General features: G+C 36.4%; 1 protein-coding gene across 1 annotated transcript in view; it reads left to right on the top strand.

Annotated features, from left to right (window-relative positions):
• Positions 1 to 22,091, top strand: part of LOC135221624 (regulator of MON1-CCZ1 complex-like) — a 317,999-nt gene that overhangs the window by 196,290 nt on the left and 99,618 nt on the right. Inside the window, exon 8 of the mRNA XM_064259288.1 lies at positions 6,934 to 7,057. Coding sequence (XP_064115358.1) covers positions 6,934 to 7,057 — 124 coding nt within the window. The remainder of the gene's footprint in view (positions 1 to 6,933; positions 7,058 to 22,091) is intronic.

Genomic DNA, 22,091 nt, shown 5'->3' with positions numbered 1-22,091 from the left:
GGAAGCTGATGGTATTTTCCTCTGCCCCATATATTTTCAGGCATTCTATTAGCCATGTGTGTGGTATCATGTCGAAGGCTTTCTTATAGTCTATCCATGCCATGCTTAGGTTGGTTTTTCCTTCTCTCCTACTGTTTCTTCATTACCATTTTGTCTATCAGGAGCTGGTCTTTTGTGCCCCTACACTTCCTTCTGCAGCCTTTCTGTTGGTGGGGGATGGTGTTTGTCTCCTCTAGGTAGTTGTATAGCCTTTCACTGATGATACCTGTTAGTAACTTCCACATTATTGGTAGGCAGGTCTTGCAAAAGAAAAAAATGCATGGAAAGTTATAGAACTAAAAAGTAAGATAGAAAATGCAGAACAAAAGAGATACAATCAAAAGAAAATGAAAACGGGAGGGACTTGGAAAAAAAACCCCTAATAAATATCAAGCAAAACCCCAAACTATTATACTCATACCGCGAAAAAGATGAATAAAAGAATAGAAATAGGCCCTCTAATAATTGAAGGGAAGAATTAACGAATGAAAAAAAAGGAAATTTTGCAACATACTGGCAAAACGATATAAGAGAGAATTCACCCCTAGAATAGATAATGAAGATAATGATATAGAAGTAAGGGACGAAAATAGTGAATATTTAACTGACATAGAAATTAATGAAGCTGATATTGTGCAGGCAATTAATGAAATTAAAAATGGAGCTGCTGCAGGGCCTGATGGAGTTCCTGCTATTTTGTTAAAGAAAGTAGTTCATTCTATCGCAAAGCCACTTGCAATATTATTAAGAGTGTAGATACAGGCAAGATTTATGATGAGCACAAATTAGCATATATCACCCCTACTTTCAAAAGTGGATCAAGACTAGAGGCAAGTAATTATAGGCCTGTGAGTCTAACATCACATATTGATGAAAGTGTATGAAAGGGTAATGAAGAAAAATATTATGAAACATTTAATAAAAAATAATTTGTTCAATATAGGACAACACGGTTCGTACCCGTAAAAAGTACACAAACCCAACTGTTAGTCCACTGTGAGAACATATTCAAAAATATGAAAAGCGGAAATGAAACAGATGTGGTTTATCTAGACTTTGCAAAAAAGCTTTGACAAAGTAGACCATAATATTATTAGCGAAGAAAATTAGAAAACACAATATCGTGGATAAAGTAGGAAGATGGTTAAAAGAATTTTTACACAACAGAAAACAGATAAGTTATTGCAAACGATTAGAAATCGGATGAAACCAAGGTAATATCCGGTGTGCCACAAGGTACGGTGTTAGCTGCAATACTGTTTGTTATATGATTGAAGACATAGACAGTAATGTTAAGGATTCGGTAGTGAGTAGTTTCGCTGATGACACAAGAATAAGTAGAGAAATTACTTGTGATGAAGATAGGAACGCTCTACAAAGAGACCATTAACAAAGTATATGATTGGGCAGAGGTAAATAGGATGGTATTTAACTCTGATAAATTTGAATCAATAATTATGGAGACAGAGAAGGAAAGCTATATGCATATAGGGACCTAATAATGTATGACAATCACAAATAAGGAAGCAGTTAAAGACCTTGGTGTGATGATGAATAGGAACATGTTATGCAATGATCAACAAATAGCAATTCTTTTGGCAATGTAAAGCCACAAAAATGGGAATGTTGTTACGGCACTTCAAAACAAGAAAAGCTGAACACATGATTTTGCTTTATAAAACATATGTTCGTAGTCCACTTGAATATTGCAATATGATATGGTACCCACACTATCAAAAGGATATTGCACAAATAGAGAGTGTACAAAGGTCCTTTACAGCTAGAACAGAAGAAGTTAAGGACCTTGACTACTGGGAAAGACTACAATCCTTAAAATTATATAGTCTAGAAAGGAGAAGAGAACGCTACATGATAATTTAGGCATGGAAACAGATAGAAGGAATAACAGAAAACATCATGGAACTAAAAATATCAGAAAGAGCAAGCAGAGGTAGATTAATAGTGCCCAAAACTATACCAGGAAAAATAAGGAAAGCACACAGGACATTAATCCACTACGCACCAGCATCGATAATGCAGCGTCTATTCAATGTGCTGCCAGCTCATCTGAGGAATATATCAGGAGTGAGCGTAGATGTGTTTAAGAATAAGCTCGACAAATATCTAAACTGCATCCCAGACCATCCAAGATTGGAAGATGCAAAATATACCGGAAGATGTACTAGCAACTCTCTGGTAGGCATTAGAGGCGCCTCACACTGAGGGACCTGGGGCAACCCGAACGAACTGTAAGGTCTGTAAGGTAAGGTCTCTCTCTACTGAGATTTGAGAATTTTATAGTACATGTATGTATAATATGTTTATTAATATTTTCAAATGATAATAATTGTAATTACAAATATCATATGTGATAGTATTTTACAGAAATACTACTATAATCTTTCCATTTCACTCTTTCAAAATAAGGATAACTCTCTCTCTCTCTCTCTCTCTCTTCTCTCTCTCTCTCTCTCCAGAGATGTATGTTTTTTGTATGATAAATAAATGATTTACTAATTTTCAAATATCAATATAGTATTAATGTAAACAGCAATAATATCAATTCATTAAAGAAAATACTAAAGTGAATTAGTAAGATTTTAGTTTATAAATAGAAAAATTATGTAAGAATAAAGGAAATCCCAGTCTTCATGCATCTTTCTTTCGAACTCCAGGTACCAAACTGAGGACCAACAGCTGTCAAATATATCAAGTAATGTGACAGGAGGGGAGGGAGTCTCTCTCTCTCTCTCTCTCTCTCTCTCTCTCTCTCTCTCTCTCTCTCTCTCTACTCTCTATTTACCGAAGGATGAGAGATTTTTATGGTACATGTATGTATAATATGTTTATTAATATTTTCAAATAATAATAATACTATAACTGTAATTACAAAAATCATATGGGATAGTATTTTAAAGAAATACTGCAATAATCTTTCCATTTCACTCTTTCAAATATGGATAACTCTCTCTCTCTCTCTCTCTCTCTCTCTCTCTCTCTCTCTCTCTCTCTCTCTCTCTCTCTCTCTCTCTTACTGAGATGAGAGAATTTCTGTGGTACATGTGTATATGTTTATTAATATTTTCACATAATAATATTAATAATATAACTAATTTCAAAATTCATATGTGATAGTATTTTAAAGAAATACAATAATCTATCCATTTCACTCTTTTAAATAAGGATAACTCTCTCTCTCTCTCTCTCTCTCTCTCTCTCTCTCTCTCTCTCTCCACATGAGATACGCATGTCATAGTGGTAACTCTCGCTCTCTGTTTGGCATGGAAGTTTATGTATACAATATATCTTTAAGGGCATTACTACATTTTATGGTGAAATAATAATATACAGTACTAGTTTTCAAATAATATTAAGTTTAATGAGATTAAACAATAACATCTCTCTCTCTCTCTCTCTCTCTCTCTCTCTCTCTCTCTCTCTCTCTCTCTCACTTACGTATGCTTATTTGTTTTGTAATATAAATAAATGGTTTACCTTATAGCTAATTTTCAAATATTGATAAGATTAATAAAAAATAGTGATTCCCAGTCTTTTTATCCACTTGGAGGAAGGAGGGCAGGGGAGTAAATGACAGTTTGATATACTATTGGCAGAGGGGAAGGAGTCAGAGTCTAGGAGTTATTCTCTCTCTCTCTCTCTCTCTCTCTCTCTCTCTCTCTCTCTCTCTCTCTCTCTCTCCCATTATTATTCTTTCTGTCTCAGGAATAATTCATAATTTCACTCTTGATGGTCAGATATATGATGTTGCCATTCAATGCTCTCTCTCTCTCTCTCTCTCTCTCTCTCTCTCTCTCTCTCTCTCTCTCTCTCTCTCTCTCTCTCTCTGTTATTGGCTGTAGGTATATATTTTTAATGGTAAAATGTTTAAGATGACTTTGAAATTATATTAATGATATAACCTCAAAGATTAATATGGTAATAGGTTAGTAATTTTTGGTATATTTGAAGTAGGATGTTGTTTAAGGCATACATTTGGTATCCGAACTTTCAAGATAGGCAGTTATATGCATTTTTAGTGGTGGTTCTAACTATTCACGGGGTGTCTGGTACACATCCACCATGAATACGGGGGAACACTGTATATATATATATATATGTGTGTGTGTGTGTGTGTGTGTGTGTGTGTGTGTGTGTGTGTGTGTGCGCGTGTGTACAGTGGACCCCTGTATTCACGTTCTCTGGATTTGCGGACTCACACATTCGCGGAATTCTCTCGGGTAGATTTCCCTGCACTATTTGCGGAAAATTCGCCTATTGGTGGTTTTTTTCTGTAAGAAATATCCACAAATTCATGGTTGTTTTATCAATTTCATCATAAAATGCACATTTTGTGATAAAACTTTTAAAATACCAGGTATCAAAATTTTTAGTGGCTTTTTCTTGAGTTTTAACTAACAGGAGATTTTAAGCATTTTTATAGGGGTTCCAACTATTCACGGGTTCCAACTATTCACGAATGCAGGGGGACCACTTTATATATACATCGAGCTAAAAATGCCCTGCTGCTTACAGATGCTCTGTGGCAGTTGTATATGTGAGATGTGCAATTACGTACTGTTCTGCATGGAAAGCTACTCTTGCAGAGCTCAGATGTGTTAGGCAGCCCATAACTAATAATGGATGTGATGGTGATCTAACAGGAGTTTGCTTACAAAAACAGTTGGACATATATGCCAGCACACCAGTGATGACACCTACCTCATGGAGAAACATCATATTGAGTACATATTACAAAGCTGCATGTCACCGCCAGTTCAAGGATGAGAATAACTGCCAGCAGTATGACACCTACGATTCTTTTGAGAGGATTTCCTTACGTGTTCTAGTACCTCCTGAACCTATTAAGCATCCTTGTAATCCGAAATAGCATAGCCCCCCTTAGAGAGATGTGGGGTCGACCAATATAATACTACTGTGTCAGCTATTTTTGGTTCTGGAATCGCAGTTTCAACTATTCACAGATTTTTCTGTGGAATGTAGTACATCCACATTATTCATGGAAAATTCTCCTTTTTGCAGAATTTTTCATTGAGAAATATTCCTTAATTACTGTATTTTCATGACTAAATGCATTTTTTGTGATAAAACTATTAAAAACTCAAGTAGAAGCATTTTTAGAGTTTTTTTTTATTGTTAAACTATCAAAATATGCACTTATAAGTGTTTTTAGAGGGGTGTCAAGTATTCACGGACTTAAGCTATTCGTTCGGGGGGTTGTGGTACACAACCCCCGCCAATAATGGTGTTCAACTGTACAAATTTGAAGGAAATGAAGGGACATGTCAAGCCCTCAGCAATTAATACATAGGTCACACCACTACCACTCTGCGCAGATGATTGTAAGCACACCTGCAACCATGAGACAATATTTCAACACTGTGTAGATAACCATGACCGTAAACTAACACTAGAAGAATTATTAGAAAGCACAGAGATCTTACACAGCGAAGCCTGACTCCGCATATTGCAAACAGCTATGAGTTTATACTCAACGGCCTTCTTCAAGGATTTCCGTGAGAATTCGAAGGGAGACATGAGTGACAGAAAACGCCTGGACGTGACTACCAACAGCGAAGCAAATTACGACTATCAGCCAGAGATGGGAATCACACCCTTGGGCTGCAAGCTACAACATAGGACTCATCTAAGGAACACCAGGAATGCCCATGCTGCATCCCAAAGACTGCCAGCGAGAGAATGAGAAACACCAATCAATTTCAGCACCACAGTGATGTCCTGTTTAAAATGCAAGCATCCCATGCAGTAATAAAAATCTCATAGGCAGTCCCCACTTATGGGCAGCATCAGGAAATGGCATTTTGGTTTTACAACGCTTGGCTAACGACATCGTTAACCAGATTTTCAGTGATGGTAAACAATTTTCAGCGTCAGTAAGTGGTTGATTGGTGTCTATATATGGTCTGTCGGTATCAGTAAGCAGTTTATTGTCGTCAGTCAGCACTTACGACGTTGTAAATGCTATTTATTACCATAATTACTGTGATGTTCCCGTTATCGATGATTTTCAGTTATTGGCGCTCAGCTGGGAACTGATCCCTGCCATTAACTGATGACTGCTTTCGGCAGTTCTAATCCAGTCCTGGTGATGCTACCGAGAGGTTGGGATACGGTACATCGACTAGAAAAAGAAAAAGTAAATGGAAAGAATCTTAAATCATTTTTCCTTATTCCTGATAAGATTGTCAGAGGTGAAAAAGATGTATGTATATGGAGACTAATTCAGTCTTGATAAGAAGATAGTATATGCCAACAATGCCACTGACTTCAATAGATATTAATCATTCCTTTTGGTTAATCTGTCACCATTTATGCCAAATCTGGACTCTTGAATGGTCCTAATGTCTTAGGCAGGTTGGCCACATGAATGATTTGGATGCTGTACCATCTCTCCTAATGCTATAATGACATGATTCATATTGGAGATTTTCTTTCTTTTTCAGTTGGGTATGTTAAATATTCATGTGTATTGTACAGGTTGTCACACATTCCCTCTCCTTTAATTTCATACAGTTATTAATTTTTAAAGTATCCACAAAATTATGCAGGTGAAAAACGTTGGAATCTTACCTTACTTGAGGAGAATTTTTATTCTCTTTGAGTATTCAAATCTTTTTCATGCATATAAGGCTGCTTACTACAGGTGGGAACCTAAGGTTATGTTAGGCTTTGGTTTACAGCCTTGGCTTTTGAGGTTATTAGATTTTTTTAAAACTTATTACTTTGTACTAGATTGTAATGTGTGAAATTTAATTTAGTGTTCTGTATGATTCATTTACATAATATCTGAATAAAGTTTTAGTTTTTGCACATGTTTTGAGCTTCAAAGTAACTTTTCAAAGTACTTTTCCACAGCCTGACATTGTTATAGATGCACGACTTGGATGTATGTGGCACTTACGTCTTTGTCTGGAAAACTTAGCAAAAGCTGTTGAGGACAAAAGCCAGTTAGTTGACTGCTTATTACGAAGGCAACAAGGTATGCATCTGTTTTATACAGTTTTGAATCATTGTCATGGAATTTAAAAAAGTTAAATAACTTAGTTTGTTAATGTACATATTTTTTTTTTATTTATTTCTTTTACAAGAACATGTCCATACTAGAGTGCTAAATTTAAGTTGCAGGTGTATTTCTGACATTTGTATACTAGCATATTTTTGTAATGAATGCTAGCCTGATAAAACTGTGGTAAAATATAAAAAAAATAACTATATTCATTGGTATTGAGTTACAAGCTCTGTTATTGACTATCTCCAGTCCCGTCATGGAGCCTACATCAAAGCAAAAAGAAAAAAAAGTGTGACATGACTGATGATGGCTTTGTGAACTTCCTGGAATTTTAGTCTATTTTTATGTTGTTACAGCAATCCATATTTCATTAAAAGACATAAAGCAGACCCCCGTATTCGTAGGGGATGGGTACCAGACCCCCCTGTGAATAGCTAAAATCCATGAATACTTGAAACTCATCAAAAAATGCTTAGAACTGCCTATTTTGATGTTAAAACATAAAAACCCTCTAAAAATGCTTATACCTGAATTTTTTAAGTGTTTTATCACAAAAAGTAGTTTTAGTCATGAAAATCATGTGAAAATACAGTAATTTGTGAATATTTCTCTGTGGAAAGTACTGCGAATAGTGAATTTTCCATGAATAATGGCTATAAACGGCCCATAGAAAAATCTGTGAATAGGCAAGTTAGCGAATCATGAGTCCACAAATTTGCAGGGTTCGACTATTCGCGTTCTTCGGATTCACGGACTCACTGATTCGCTGATTTCTCTCTGGACCATATCTACCCATTATTTGCCGGGAATGCGTCTATTCGTGGGGTTTTCCGACAATAAGTAATTACTAATTAGTGTATTTTGATGTTCTTTGTATGCCTAAATAAATTTTTATTATACAAAAATGATTTAATAATTTTGAAATATTAATACTGATCAATACTGTATTAGTAAGCTTAATAAGATTAAATGGTATCACATAATATAAATAATAATTCTCTCTCTCTCTCTCTTACAGAGATGTATGATTTTTGTATAAATAAATGATTTGCTAATTTTCAAATATTAATATTAATGCAAAGAGCAATCAATTCAATAAAGAAAATACTACTGTGAATTAGTAAGATTTTAGTTTATGAATTAAAAAATATTGTGAGAATGAAGGAAATACCAGTCTTCATGCATTTTTCTTTTGAACTCCAGGTATCAAACTGAGGACCAACAGCTGTTAAATATATCAAGTAATGTGACAGGAGGGGAGGAGTGTCTCTCTCTCTCTCTCTCTCTCTCTCTCTCTCTCTCTCTCTCTCTCTCTCTCTCTCTCTCTTTACTGAGATGAGAGATTTTTATGGTACACGTATGTATAATGTTTATTAATATTTTCAAATGATGATAATAATGATGATAATAATAATAATAATTATAACAAAAGTGATGGATTCCTAAGGAGGCAGGATACAACCCGGAACCCTACACTGTAAATACTACTCAGTTGAATTGGAGGACTGTGATACATACACACACACACACACACACACACACACACACACAAAATAATAATAATAATAATAATAATAATAATAATAATAAAATAATAATAATAATAATATTAATAATAATAAAATAAAGTGGCGCCGTGGAGGAGTGGGTTAGGTCGTCAATAGACTTAAGTCAAGTTAAGCAACATTGGGGCTGGTCAGTCGTTGGATGGGTGACCGCTCTCCTCGGCGTTGATTCCTTGGGAAAGGATCTTTACCATAATTTCCTCAGTCTACTCAGCTGTAAATGAGTAACTATCCTGCTGGGGTAGGGGTCAACTATGGGTTAAATAGCAAATCACAGCAATGATGGAAAGAAATGAAGGAATAAACGACAACGACGTAAATGGAACCTCTGGCAACAGAGGAGCTTCGTCCGGCAACCAGGTATTCAACCCAATTGAAAGGGAAGACGGTCAGGTACTTGGAGGTCGTCATCCAGCAACTGATCACCACAACGACAGTAGTCAACAGCCTGAGATTGGAGCTACAGAGGCAAAAAGGAAGAAATGGACAAGAGAAGAAAATAAGGAGATATGGAGATGCTACATCAGAAGCAACCCGAGGGAGAGAGGATATAGAAGAAGATTGGTCAACATCTGGAATGAGAGGAATAACACCCCCCAAACAGAGCAGAGGCTGGCAGACCAAGTAAGGAACATAAAGAAAAAGAACTGGCTCTCCCCAACAGAAAGAGAAGAACTGGAAAGGGAAATGTCACACGACAACGAATTACACAAAGACGAACTGAGAGACGATGCCACAGAAGACGACAGGGATGATGAGGTATCAAACAACGACACACGAAGAAACGCCGACGAAGTAACAGAGAGGACAGAATGGGTAGAAAAGATTAGACAATGGATGAAGCCAGATACAGAGAGAACAAAGATCCCCTCCATGAAAGCCTACAACACCAAGAAATTAAGGGAGAAAACAAGTGAGGTCAATGAAATAATGAGCATAATACACACCACCAGTATCACAGAAACAAATAACTTGACATAATGCAGGAGCAAGATTAGTAGCAGAACTGATGGGGATTCGAACACCAACACCACCAGCACAACCAACCCAACAGAAACCAAAACAGCAACCTCCTTGGAAAAGGCGCCTGGAAAAGCAAATCATGGTGATGAGATCTTGACTTGAGTAAACTGAAAGAGATGGCAGAAAAAAGGCCTAAGAAGCAAGAAAAACAAAAAAGGGAGGAACTCAACGAGAAATACAAAGTACAAGAGAGGGGACTAAACAACACAATAGAAGATGTAAAACAGAGGCTTAAGGCCAAAGCTCATAAGATCCAACGGTACATGAACAGGAATAAGGGATACCAACAGAACAAACTATTCGGTACCAACCAGAAAAGACTATACAGCCAACTAAGAGGGGAAGACAACCACCCAGAAATTCCTGAAGTCGAACCAAGTAAGAGACTCTGGGAAAACATATGGAGCAATCCGGTATCGACACAACAAACATGCAACATGGCTCCAGGAAGTCAAGGAAGAAGAAACAGGGAGAATAAAACAAAGATTCACAGAGATCACGACAGACACAGTCAGACACCAACTAAAGAAAATGCCAAACTGGAAAGCCCCAGGTCCCGATGAAGTCCATGGAGACTGGCTCAAAAACTTCAAGGCCCTACACTCACGAATAGCAGAACAACTCCGGCATTGTATCTCAAATCACCAAGCACCCAAATGGATGGCCACAGGAAGAACATCCTTCGTACAAAAACACAAGAGTAAGGGAAATATAGCCAGTAACTACAGGCCTATCATCACCTGCCTACCAATAATGTGGAAGTTACTAACAGGTATCCTCAGTGAAAGGCTATACAATTACCTAGAGGAGACAAACACCATCCATCCCCCACCAACAGAAAGGCTGCAGAAGGAAGTGTAGGGGCACAAAAGACCAGTCCTGATAGACAAAATGGTAATGAAAAACAGTAGGAGAAGGAAAACCAACCTAAGCATGGCATGGATAGACTATAAGAAAGCCTTCGACATGATACCACACACATGGCTAATAGAATGCCTGAAAATATATTGGGGCAGAGGAAAATACCATCAGCTTCCTCAAAAATACAATGCGCAACTGGAATACAATACTTACAAGCTCTGGAATAAGACTAGCAGAGGTTTAATATCAGGAGATGATTCCAGGGCAACTCACTGTCCCCACTACTCTTCGTAGTAGCCATGATTCCCATGACAAAAGTACTACAGAAGATGGATGCCGGGTACCAACTTAAGAAAAGAGGCAACAGAATCAACCATCTGATGTTCATGGACGACATCAAGCTGTATGGTAAGAGCATCAAGGAAATAGATACCCTAATTCAGACTGTGAAGGATTGTATCTGGGGACATCAGGATGGAGTTTGGAATAGAAAAATGCGCCTTAGTCAACATACAAAAAGGCAAAAGTAAACGAGAACTGAAGGGATAAAAGCTTCCAAGATGGGAGCAAACATCAAACACATAGATGAGACAGGATACAAAATACCTGGGAATAATGGAAGGAAGAGATATAAAACAAAAAACCCAAGAGATGAAGGACACGATCAGGAAAGAATATATGCAGAGACTCAAGGCGATACTCAGGTCAAAACCCAACGCCGGAAATATGATAAAAAGCATAACATGGGCAGTGCCAGTAATCAGATACAGCGCAGGAATAGTGGAATGGACAAAGGCAGAACTCCGCACCATAGATCAGAAAACCAGGAAACATATGACAATACACAAAGCACTACACCCAAGAGCAAATACGGACAGACTATACATAGCACGAAAGGAAGGAGGGAGAGGACTACTAAGTATAGAGGACTGCGTCAACATTGAAAACAGAGCACTGGGGCAATATCTGAAAACCAGTGAAGACGAGTGGCTAAAGAGTGCATGGGAAGAAGGACTAATAAAAGTAGACGAAGACCCAGAAAATATACGAGAGACAGGAGAAAGACAGACAGAACAGAGGGACTGGCACAACAAACCAATGCACGGACAATAAACATGAGACAGACTAAAGAACTAGCCAGCGAGACAATTGGCAATGGCTACAGAGGGGAGAGCTAAAGAAGGAAACTGAAGGAATGATAACAGCGGCACAAGATCAGGCCCTAAGAACAAGATATGTTCAAAGAACGATAGACGGAAATAACATCTCTCCCATATGTGGAAGTGCAATACGAAAATGAAACCATAAACCACATAGCAAGTGAATGCCCGGCACTTGCACAGAACCAGTACAAAAAGAGGCATGATTCAGTAGCAAAAGCCCTCCACTGGAGCCTGTGCAAGAAACATCAGCTACCTTGCAGTAATAAGTGGTACGAGCACCAACCTGAAGGAGTGATAGAAAACGATAAGGCAAAGATCCTCTAGGACTATGGTATCAGAACGGATAGGGTGATACGTGCAAACAGACCAGACGTGACATTGATTGACAAATTCAAGAAGAAAGTATCACTCATTGATGTCGCAATACCATGGGACACCAGAGTTGAAGAGAAAGAAAGGGAAAAAATGGATAAGTATCAAGATCTGAAAATAGAAATAAGAAGGATATGGGATATGCCAGTGGAAATCGTACCCATAATCATAGGAGCACTAGGCACGATCCCAAGATCCCTGAAAAGGAATCTAGAAAAACTCGAGGCTGAAGTAGCTCCAGGACTCATGCAGAAGAGTGTGATCCTAGAAACGGCACACATAGTAAGAAAAGTGATGGACTCCTAAGGAGGCAGGATGCAACCCAGAACCCCACACTATAAATACCACCCAGTCGAATTGGAGGACTGAGATAGAGCAAAAAAAAAAATAATAATAACTGTAATTAAAAAATCATATGTGAAAGTATTTTACAGAAATACTACCTAATCTCTCTCTCTCTCTCTCTTCTCTCTCTCTCTCTCTCTCTCTCTCTCTCTCTCTCTCTCTTACGGAGATGTATGTTTTTTGTATGATAAATAAATGATTTACTAATATTCAAGATATCAATATTAATGTAAACAGCAATAATATAAATTCATTTAAAAAAGTAAAGTGAATTAGCAAGATTTTAGTTTATAAATAAAAAAAAAATATGTAAGAATGAAAGAAAATCCATTCTACCCTGCATCTTGTCTTTGAACTCCAGTTAGCCATGCTGAGATGGCTGGGGTCCAACAGCTTTCAAATATATCAAGTAATGTGACAGGAGGGGGAGTGTGTTGCCTACATCAGATCATGCAATTTCTCTCTTTCTCTTTCTTTTACTGAGATGAGAGAATTTCTATGGTACATGTCAATATGTTTTTTAATATTTTTGCATAATAATAATAATAATAATAATATAACTAATTTCAAAATTCATATATGATAGTATTTTAAAGAATCACAATAATCTATGCGTTTCACTCTTTTAAATAAGGATAACTCTCTCTCTCTCTCTCTCTCTCTCTCTCTCTCTCTCTCTCTCTTGCCACACGAGATACGTAAGTCATAGTGGTAACTCTCGCCCTCTGTTTGGGCTGTAAGTGTATGTATGAGTATATCTTTAAGTACATTACTACATTACTCTCTCTCTCTCTTACTTACGTATGTTTATTTGTTTTGTTGTATAAATAAAGGATTTACCTTATAACTAATTTTCGAATATTAATAAGATTAATTAAAAATAGCGATTCCCAGTCTTTTTATTCACTTTGAGAAAGGTGGGTGGAGGAAGGTGGGTGGAGGAGTAAATGACAATGTGATATACAAATTGGTGGAGGGGAAGGAGTCAGAGTCTAGGAGTCATTCTCTCTCTCTCTCTCTCTCTCTCTTATTGACTGTAGGTATATATTTTTAATGGTAAAATGTTTAAGATGACTTTGAAATGATATTAATAATATAACCTCAAAGATTAATACAGTAATAGGTAAGTAATTTTAGGTATATTTGAAGTAGGTTGTTATTTAAGGTATACATTTGGTATCTGAACTTTCAAGATAGGCAGTTATACGCATTTTTAGTGGTGGTTCTAACTATTCACGGGGAAACACTGTATATATATATATATATATATATATATATATATATATATATATATATATACATACATATATATATCTATGTACACAGGCAGTCCCCGGGTTACGAAGGGTTTGGCTTACGACGTTCCGAGGTTAAGGCGCTTTTCAATTATATTCATCAGGAATTATTTCCAGAGTTACGACGCATGTTCCAGGGTTACGACGCCTACAAAGCTGATCTAGCACAAGAAATATGACACCAAAAATGCAAAATAATAAATATTTGAAGGTTTTTTGATGCAAAATGCAATAAGAATGCAGTTTACATAGTTTTTAATGCACCTAAAGCATTAAAAGTACGGTTTTCTTAGGATTTTTTATGATCTTCCGGCTAACGACGATTTTTGGCGGGTTACAAACACGTCTCAAGAACGGAACCCCCGTCGTAACCCGGGAATGCCTGTATATATATATATATATATATATATATATATATATATATATATATATATATATATATATATATATATATATATATATATATATATATATATGTCTAATATACAAATACATATATGTATATATATATATATATATATATATATATATATATATATATATATATATATATATATATGTCTAATATACAAATACATATATGTATATATATATATATATATATATATATATATATATATATATATATATACTGTGGACCCCCCGTATTTGCGTTCACGGATTCGCAGACTCGCACATTCACAGATTTCTCTTGGGAATGTTTCCCTGCATTATTCACGGAAAATTCACATATTTGCAGTATTTTTCTATGAGAAATATCCACAAATTCCTGGGTTTTTTTTATCAGTTTCATCATAAAATGCACTTTTTGTGATAAAACTATTAAAAAATCGAAGTAAAAAAATTTTTTAGTGGGTTTTTCTTGAGTTTTAACTAACAAAATAGGCTGTTTTTCAGCATTTTTATAGGGGTTGCAACTATTCGCGGGTTCTAACTATTCAAGGGGGGTCTGGCGTGCATCCCCACGAATATACATACATACATACATATACATATATATATATATATATATATATATATATATATATATATATATATATATTGTGAGTGATAAAGTGCCAAGTATCTGCTTACTACACTTACCATTCATTAATTGTTACCTCACAACAGCCAGACACCTGAACCTTCATCAGAGGACCTAAACGACTGAATACTCTAAAGGCAACAGTGATCCCTTAAATAACTTACCAGTATTGCAGAAAATTAGACTAAGTTCATCAAAACAGGTGTGAGGTAATATTGTAAGTAATTAAATTAATTAAAGGGCATCACTCCATCAACAACTTTAAAAGTCTAAGTATTTTCCTGTGTTTAAGTACCTTGTAGTCTTTACACTGATCAGCTGTTAAGGCTAGATAAGTACTTCTCCCTTTACCAATTAAGACACTTTGTAGCAAAACTGACCATTTATCTTCTGGCCATCCCATACCTGAAGCCACTTTCACAAAGTGATCAGAAAACTCATCTGTAGCTTCTTCAGTAAACTTAGGGATTAACTTCTGTACTCTTACTACATCATATAACAGGGTCTTGATTACCTTGGATAGGGTTAAACGGTGTCACAGGTATTGTGGATCTAGCTCTTATCAATTCCATCTCCCATTCAAACCTTACTCTTTCTCTTTCCTCTCTTGCTGCTTTTTCTTCTTCTCTTTCTCTTCTTTCTTGTTTTTCCCTGTCTATTCTTTCTCTTTCAGCTTGAATTCTCTCTTTCAGCCCTGCATTTTTAGCTTAATCAAATTTTCTTCTGCTTCAGTGCGTCTAAGCTCTAACTCTGCATCACTTTTCTCGTTCTTTTCTGCTTGTTTATTCATAAGATCTGCACATGCTACATTCAACAACTCTTGAGCCAATTCTAACTCATCTTCATCACTTATTCTACCAGAGTCTATCAATGATTCCATAGCAATACATCTTATTTGTGCCTTTACCATACTAGTAGACACAACCACCACATGCCACTGCCAAAGAGCTCCACTGTGCCTTAGTCAGAGTGGTTTCAGATAACACTTGGATGGAAGGGGCTGCTAAAAATTCTTGAATCTTGAACTGAGCCATTTTCTCTAAGTTATCAACTTACATTAAATAGAATAAATGCAAAACAAAAACTATATGGTCACTCTCCTAACAAAATATATCCCTAACACCACCAGTATATACTAGAGTGATAATGAAATCTGTTTTCCCGGGTCTCTGGGTACCATTAATACTTGTGACAAAGGGCCAAGTATCTGGTTACTACACTTACCATTCATTAATTGTTACCTCACAACAGCCAGACACCTGAACCTTCATCACAGGTACTAAATGACTGAATACTCTAAAGGCAACAGTGATCCCTTAAACAACTTACCAGTATTGCAGAAAATCAGACTTAAGTTCATCAAAACAGATGTGAGGTAATCTTGTAAGTAATTAAATTAATTAAAGGGCATCACTCCATCAACAACTTTAAAAGTCTAAGTATTTCCCTGATTTCAGAAGTGTAAGTACTTCCTTGATTCTAAGTCACTTCAGGTAAATTGAGGGAAAATGGCTCAATTACCACTCTATGTTTCTACCTAAGCAAATCATATTTATACACTGGTGTACAAGAAAACACTTATAAAAATTTTAAATACAAAAATTTATTATCAAACTCAAGATTTATAAGTGAAATTCATAATATCAGGAAAAATTACTGTTACTTGAAAACAAAGCAAAGTTTAATTAATTCTTGAGTCAATTAAGTAAAATTAAATCAAAATTAATTTATCACAAAATTCAAGAAAATTAATTCAATCAAAATTCAAAAGCGTTAGGCAATAATTAAAATTTGGAAATTAATTCACAAGTGCTAAACAACAGAAAAACTTGAAAAGAATTTTAAGTAAATGCAAATTAATTTACATGTGTTAATTCAATTAAATGTGCAACGATTAATTGATGAAAATAACTAAGCTAATTAAATTGTGAATGCAAAGGAAAACACAGAAAAATGTGGAAAATACCAAAATTGTAAAAAGCACTAATCACACAGAACATAAAATAAAAACACACACTTCAATAAGAAAATGGATAAATGCATAAAAAATAAACACTTCAATAAGAAAATGGATAAATGCACTTCAAACGAAACAAACACAAAACACAAAAATTTGCAATGTGTAAAAATTGAAATCATTCTTCAAACCATTGTAAATATTAGTTCTCTAAACCACTGCAATTATTAGTTGCAACTAATAAACATAAAATGAAACGTTACCTTGGTACCAATTTCTTTCTGCTGCAGCTTGTTTTACAATTTCACCAATTCACAATATTTCAAAAAGGCGCCGTTACACACTTGTACAATGTATGTTCAGATTCCACGAAAAGCACTAAATAATGCTAAATAATTCTAAGAAATATCAAATCTGAAATCTACAAGGTACGAGTGACCAATGTCTAAGTATAAATCTTTACGTTACTTTAATATCAATTATGGAGAGAGAGAGAGAGAGAGAGAGAGAGAGAGAGAGAGAGAGAGAGAGAGAGAGAGAGAGAGAGAGAGAGAAATATCTGAACACTGAGGATTTAAGTCTGAATGAATGCTTTCTTCCTTACGGAAACTGGACAGTGGATCTGGCACAAAATTTTTTGGGCCTGCAAAATATGATGCAATCTTCTTAGAAGCTTTTAATATGACGTAACTTTACAGAAAAATCGTGAAATCTGCATGTGGTTATCGACAAAGACGTACGCGTATGAAACCAGTCTGCTCAACAAAGACATGTACTCAACGAAACAGACTCAAGCGAGCAAGTGTGATTAAGATTGACATGTTATGATAACAAAACGGAGACTTCGAGGTCCCCAATCTCAAGGCGATGAAAAGATACCAAAACATTTTCTATCTCGGAATGGACTAATATAATCTCTCTCTCTTTCTTTACATTTTACATTATATACTTTTAAATTATGTTATGCAGAATCTGAACATACATTTTATGACATCCTATAACTCTAAGCTAGCTAAGGAATCTGAAAAATGTTACAAAACTCTATATATAACATTTCATACAGTCTTGGAGAAGATATATGCATTTCGAAAGTAGCAACATATAATATACCTCCCCCCAGAAGATTGTTTATCACGGTGTTGAATCCAACAATTCGCAACGAGATAAATAATCAGCAACTACATTGTTTTTGCAACTAATGTGCTGCACTCTTAAGTTATACTGTTGCAAGCACAAAGACCACCTGGTCAGTCTTTGATTATGGTTTTTCATTTGCTGGATAAATGATAGTGGATTGTGATCAGACAGCACTAAAATTTCTTCATTCCTAGGTTTGTTCACATACACTTCAGACTTTTTCAATGCGGTGATTAAGGCTAAAGTTTCCTTCTCGATTGTTGAGTATTCCTTCTGATGTTTTTTCAGTTTTGAAGACATGAAGCACACAGGATGGTAGATATTATTTTCATCTTCTTGAAGTAGAACAGCTCCAATGCCACAGTCAGAAGCATCAACTTGTATCACAAATTTCTTGTTAAAGTCTGGAGCTTGAAGTACTGGTCTTGAAGTTAAAATGGCTTTTACCTTCTCAAAGGATTCTTGACACTCTGGAGTCCAAACAAACTTAGCTTTGGGACTAGTCAAGTCTGTCAAGGGAGCTACTACGGCTGAGAAATTTTGGCAGAAACAATGATAGAATCCAGCCATGCCTAAAAATCTCTGTAGCTGTTTTCAGGTAGTAGGTGGGGTAGCCTTACGGATACCTTTTACATTAGCATTTGCTGGAGCAAGAAGGCCTTTCCCAACTTCAAACCCAAGATACTGCACAGTTGCCTTTCCAAACTCACTCTTCTCTAGGTTGACTGTTAGTCCTGCTTCTTGTAGTTTCTTGTAAACTTACCTCAGAATCTTCAGATGTTCTTCCCATGTTGTAGAGTAAATCACGATGTCATCCAGGTATACACCTACTCCTTCTATCGATCCTAGCAGTTGATCCATCACTTGTTGAAATGTTGCAGGTGCATTCATCAGACCAAATGGCAGAACAGTATACTGATACAGTCCAAAAGGAGTAATACAAGCTGACAGCAACTTAGCATTCTCATCTAAGGGAATTTGATAATATCCTTTCAACAAGTCTATCTTGGAAACAAACTTGGCTTGCCCAATATTATCAAGTAACTGATCTATAAGAGGCAAAGGATAATTGTCACCCACACTGATGGAATTCAGTTTCCTATAGTCAGTACACATTCTAAATGAACCATCTGGTTTCTTCACTAACACACATGGAGAACTGAAGAGAATTAAACTGGGTTCTGCTAATCCATGTTGCAGCAAATACTCAACTTCTTTCTTCAAAACATCAAAATGATAAGGTGATAAGCGATAGGCTCCTTGCTTGAATGGTTTTCCATCTTCTTGAATCTTGATCTCATGCTTGGTCAGATCAGTACGCCTAGGCACATCTGCAAAAATTTCTGGGAAACTTCTAGCCACTTCACTTAAGTCTTCACCTTGTTCAGCACTCAGATGTTTCAATTTATCCTCCAAATTTTCCAAAATTGAAGAATTATTCATCTTGCTTTCAGCTCCCAATTCGTAGCCATCATCGTCTTTTGTAGATGAAGTTGTTTGTGTTATTGACACAGTTTCAGGTTTAGTTTCTGAGAAATAAGGTTTCAAGAGGTTCACATGTATCTTCCTTCGTCTTCTTCCCTCTGGTGTTTCAATCACATAAGTTCTATCACTCAACTTGTGAATTATCTTGTAAGGACCTTGAAATTTATTAGTGAGGGGAAATCTCTTGACAGGTAAGAACACTAACACTTGTTGGCCACCACTAAAACTTCTCAACTTAGTCTTAGCATCAAATCTCCTTTTCATTTTCTCTTGACTCACTTTCAGATTTTCTAAAGAGAATTTTCTAATCTCTTTCAATCTTCTAAAGTTCTTCTCATACTCTCCTTGGATTTCCTCTTGATTTCCTTCACAATTTTCTGCAAGAATCTTCAACGGTCCTATCACTTCTCTTCCAAAAATCATTTCATTAGGTGAACATCCCATACTTTCTTGATAAGCACTCCTAACTTCAAACAACATTAATGGTAAACCAACTTCCCATTCTCTTCCTGACTCAGAACAATACTTTGTCAGCATACTTTTCAATGTCTGGTGGAACTTTTCCAAGGCACCTTGAGTCTCTGGATGATAAGCAGTAGATAACTGTTGTTTCACTCCTAACAAATTCATCACATCCTGGAATAACTTGGAAGTAAAGTTGGTTCCAATATCACTTTGTACTATTTCTGGTATACCAAAATTTGAGAAAAACTCCACAAGTTTTTCAGCAACTATCTTGACAGATATGTTTCTAACAGGGATTGCCTTTGGATATCTTGTCATAGGACACATTATTGTCAACAAATACTCATTTCCCTTCTTTGTCTTTGGCAGCGGTCCAACCATATCTATAATCACTTTGCTAAAGGGTTCTCCTCTAACTTCTATAGGTTGTAGGGGGGCTTTCTTCATGGTTTCATTCGGTTTTCCAGCTATCTGGCAGGTATGACATTCATGACAAAACCTGCTAACATCTTTGTTAAGTCCAGGCCAGAAAAAATATTTCATGATCTTCTCCACAGTCTTCCTGATTCCCATATCTCCAGACTCATGAGCTACTGCTACCACTTGCTTCCTCAGTGGATAGGGAATCAAAATTTGATGATATTCGCCCCATACAGCATCTCCTGGTATATCTGTAGGTCTATACTTCCTCAAGCAAACTTTCCTTCAGATAATAGCAGGTAGGAGTTTGTTGCATCTCTTCTTGATCAAAAACTCTGAAGAACAGATCATCTAACGATGCATCCCTCTTCTGCAAGTCCATTACCTTCTTGCTTGTCACTTGACCAACTTCAAGGGTTGAATTCTCAATATCTGCTAACTCAGCTACTGTAGTTTCACTACTGTCTTCAGGAACACTTTGACTACTCGGAGTCTCTTCTGGAACAACAGGTTGTTCTTCTTTGTTGTCGTCGTCTTCTTCTTCATGGGAAATCTCTTCTAGGTCAGCACTAGGGGAAACATCACTTCCCTGGAACAATTCTTCTAAGCACAAAGATCCTTCACATGATCCTTCTTGGGTGTGTAAATCCTCAGTTTCTTCACTCGCAGTCCTCTTCATACTTCTGGTAGTTACACGACTAGGAAACAGGTGGAGGTTATTCTTCAACTCTACTGTAGGACTAATCCTCAACGGTTTGTCTGTCACTAAAGGACAAGGAATAAATGGACCACCACCAACTTTATTCCCTAACAGAACATGTACACCTTCCACAGCTAGTGAGTCCTTTACAGCAAAATCAACATTCCCTGTCACCAATTCACATGACAGGTGTAAGCGACATATAGGAGTTACTTCCTCTCCTCCTATACCTTTCAAAATAACTGAATCTCCTGAGAGACTCTTCCAACTGAGGGTGAGCACCACGTACTACCACACTATGGTTACTCCCTGTATCACGTAATATCTTGACTGGTACCTGCACACTCCCTCCTTGAGTTGACAGCATACCCTCATAGATATATGGCTTAAAAGCCTCCTCTACACTGCTAAGCCACTCACTGCTTGAGGTTATATTTCCACTGGTTGCTAAACAATCAGCTTGTTTAGTTTCATTCTTCTCTGGAGTCTGATTCTTTCCCACACTACTCTTCGTAGTTTGTTTCACCTGGTCACCTTTCACTACTTGACCAACTGGCTTTGACAGCTGTTGATTCCGGTAACACTCTTGACTGTAGTGTCCTACTCTTCCACACTTGAAACAGACAACATTAGGTTTCTGAAACTGTCTTGAAAAACTGGATGAGGATTTCATATTAGCTTGCTGAGGTGTATTACCTTGTGTACTCTTTGCAGTATCACTTGAAGGTTTCCCATTAAATTTGTTCCTGTTATTTGGATGAGACTTAAAACCTGGGTGTTGTTGATTCTGGTGCTTGACATTGCAATTGCGTTTGCTACTTATTATATTGTAATCTTAACTCAGTGTAGCAGCTTTGTCAAGTTTCTTAACCTCTCTCTCTCTCTCTCTCTCAAATAGGCTCTTATATGTTCCGAAATTCCCTTAAGATACTGTTCAAGAACAAGTAATTCTTCTGTCATCAAAAGTTTTAACTTTAGCAGCTTCTAACCAACATTTAAAACACCTTTTCACTTTGTAAGCATATTCTAAGAAGGTTCCCTTCTCATCTTTTCTTATATTTCTGAATCTTTCATTGTAGTACTCTGGTAAACTTGTAGGACACTGTGTTTAAGTACCTTGTAGTCTTTACACTGATCAGCTGTTAAGGCTAGATAAGCACTTCTCCCTTTATCAATTAAGACACTTTGTAGC

The sequence above is a fragment of the Macrobrachium nipponense genome, chromosome 20 (assembly GCF_015104395.2).
Source record: "Macrobrachium nipponense isolate FS-2020 chromosome 20, ASM1510439v2, whole genome shotgun sequence".
Taxonomy (NCBI): domain Eukaryota; kingdom Metazoa; phylum Arthropoda; class Malacostraca; order Decapoda; family Palaemonidae; genus Macrobrachium; species Macrobrachium nipponense.
This window is presented reverse-complemented; position numbering and strand designations above follow the sequence as displayed.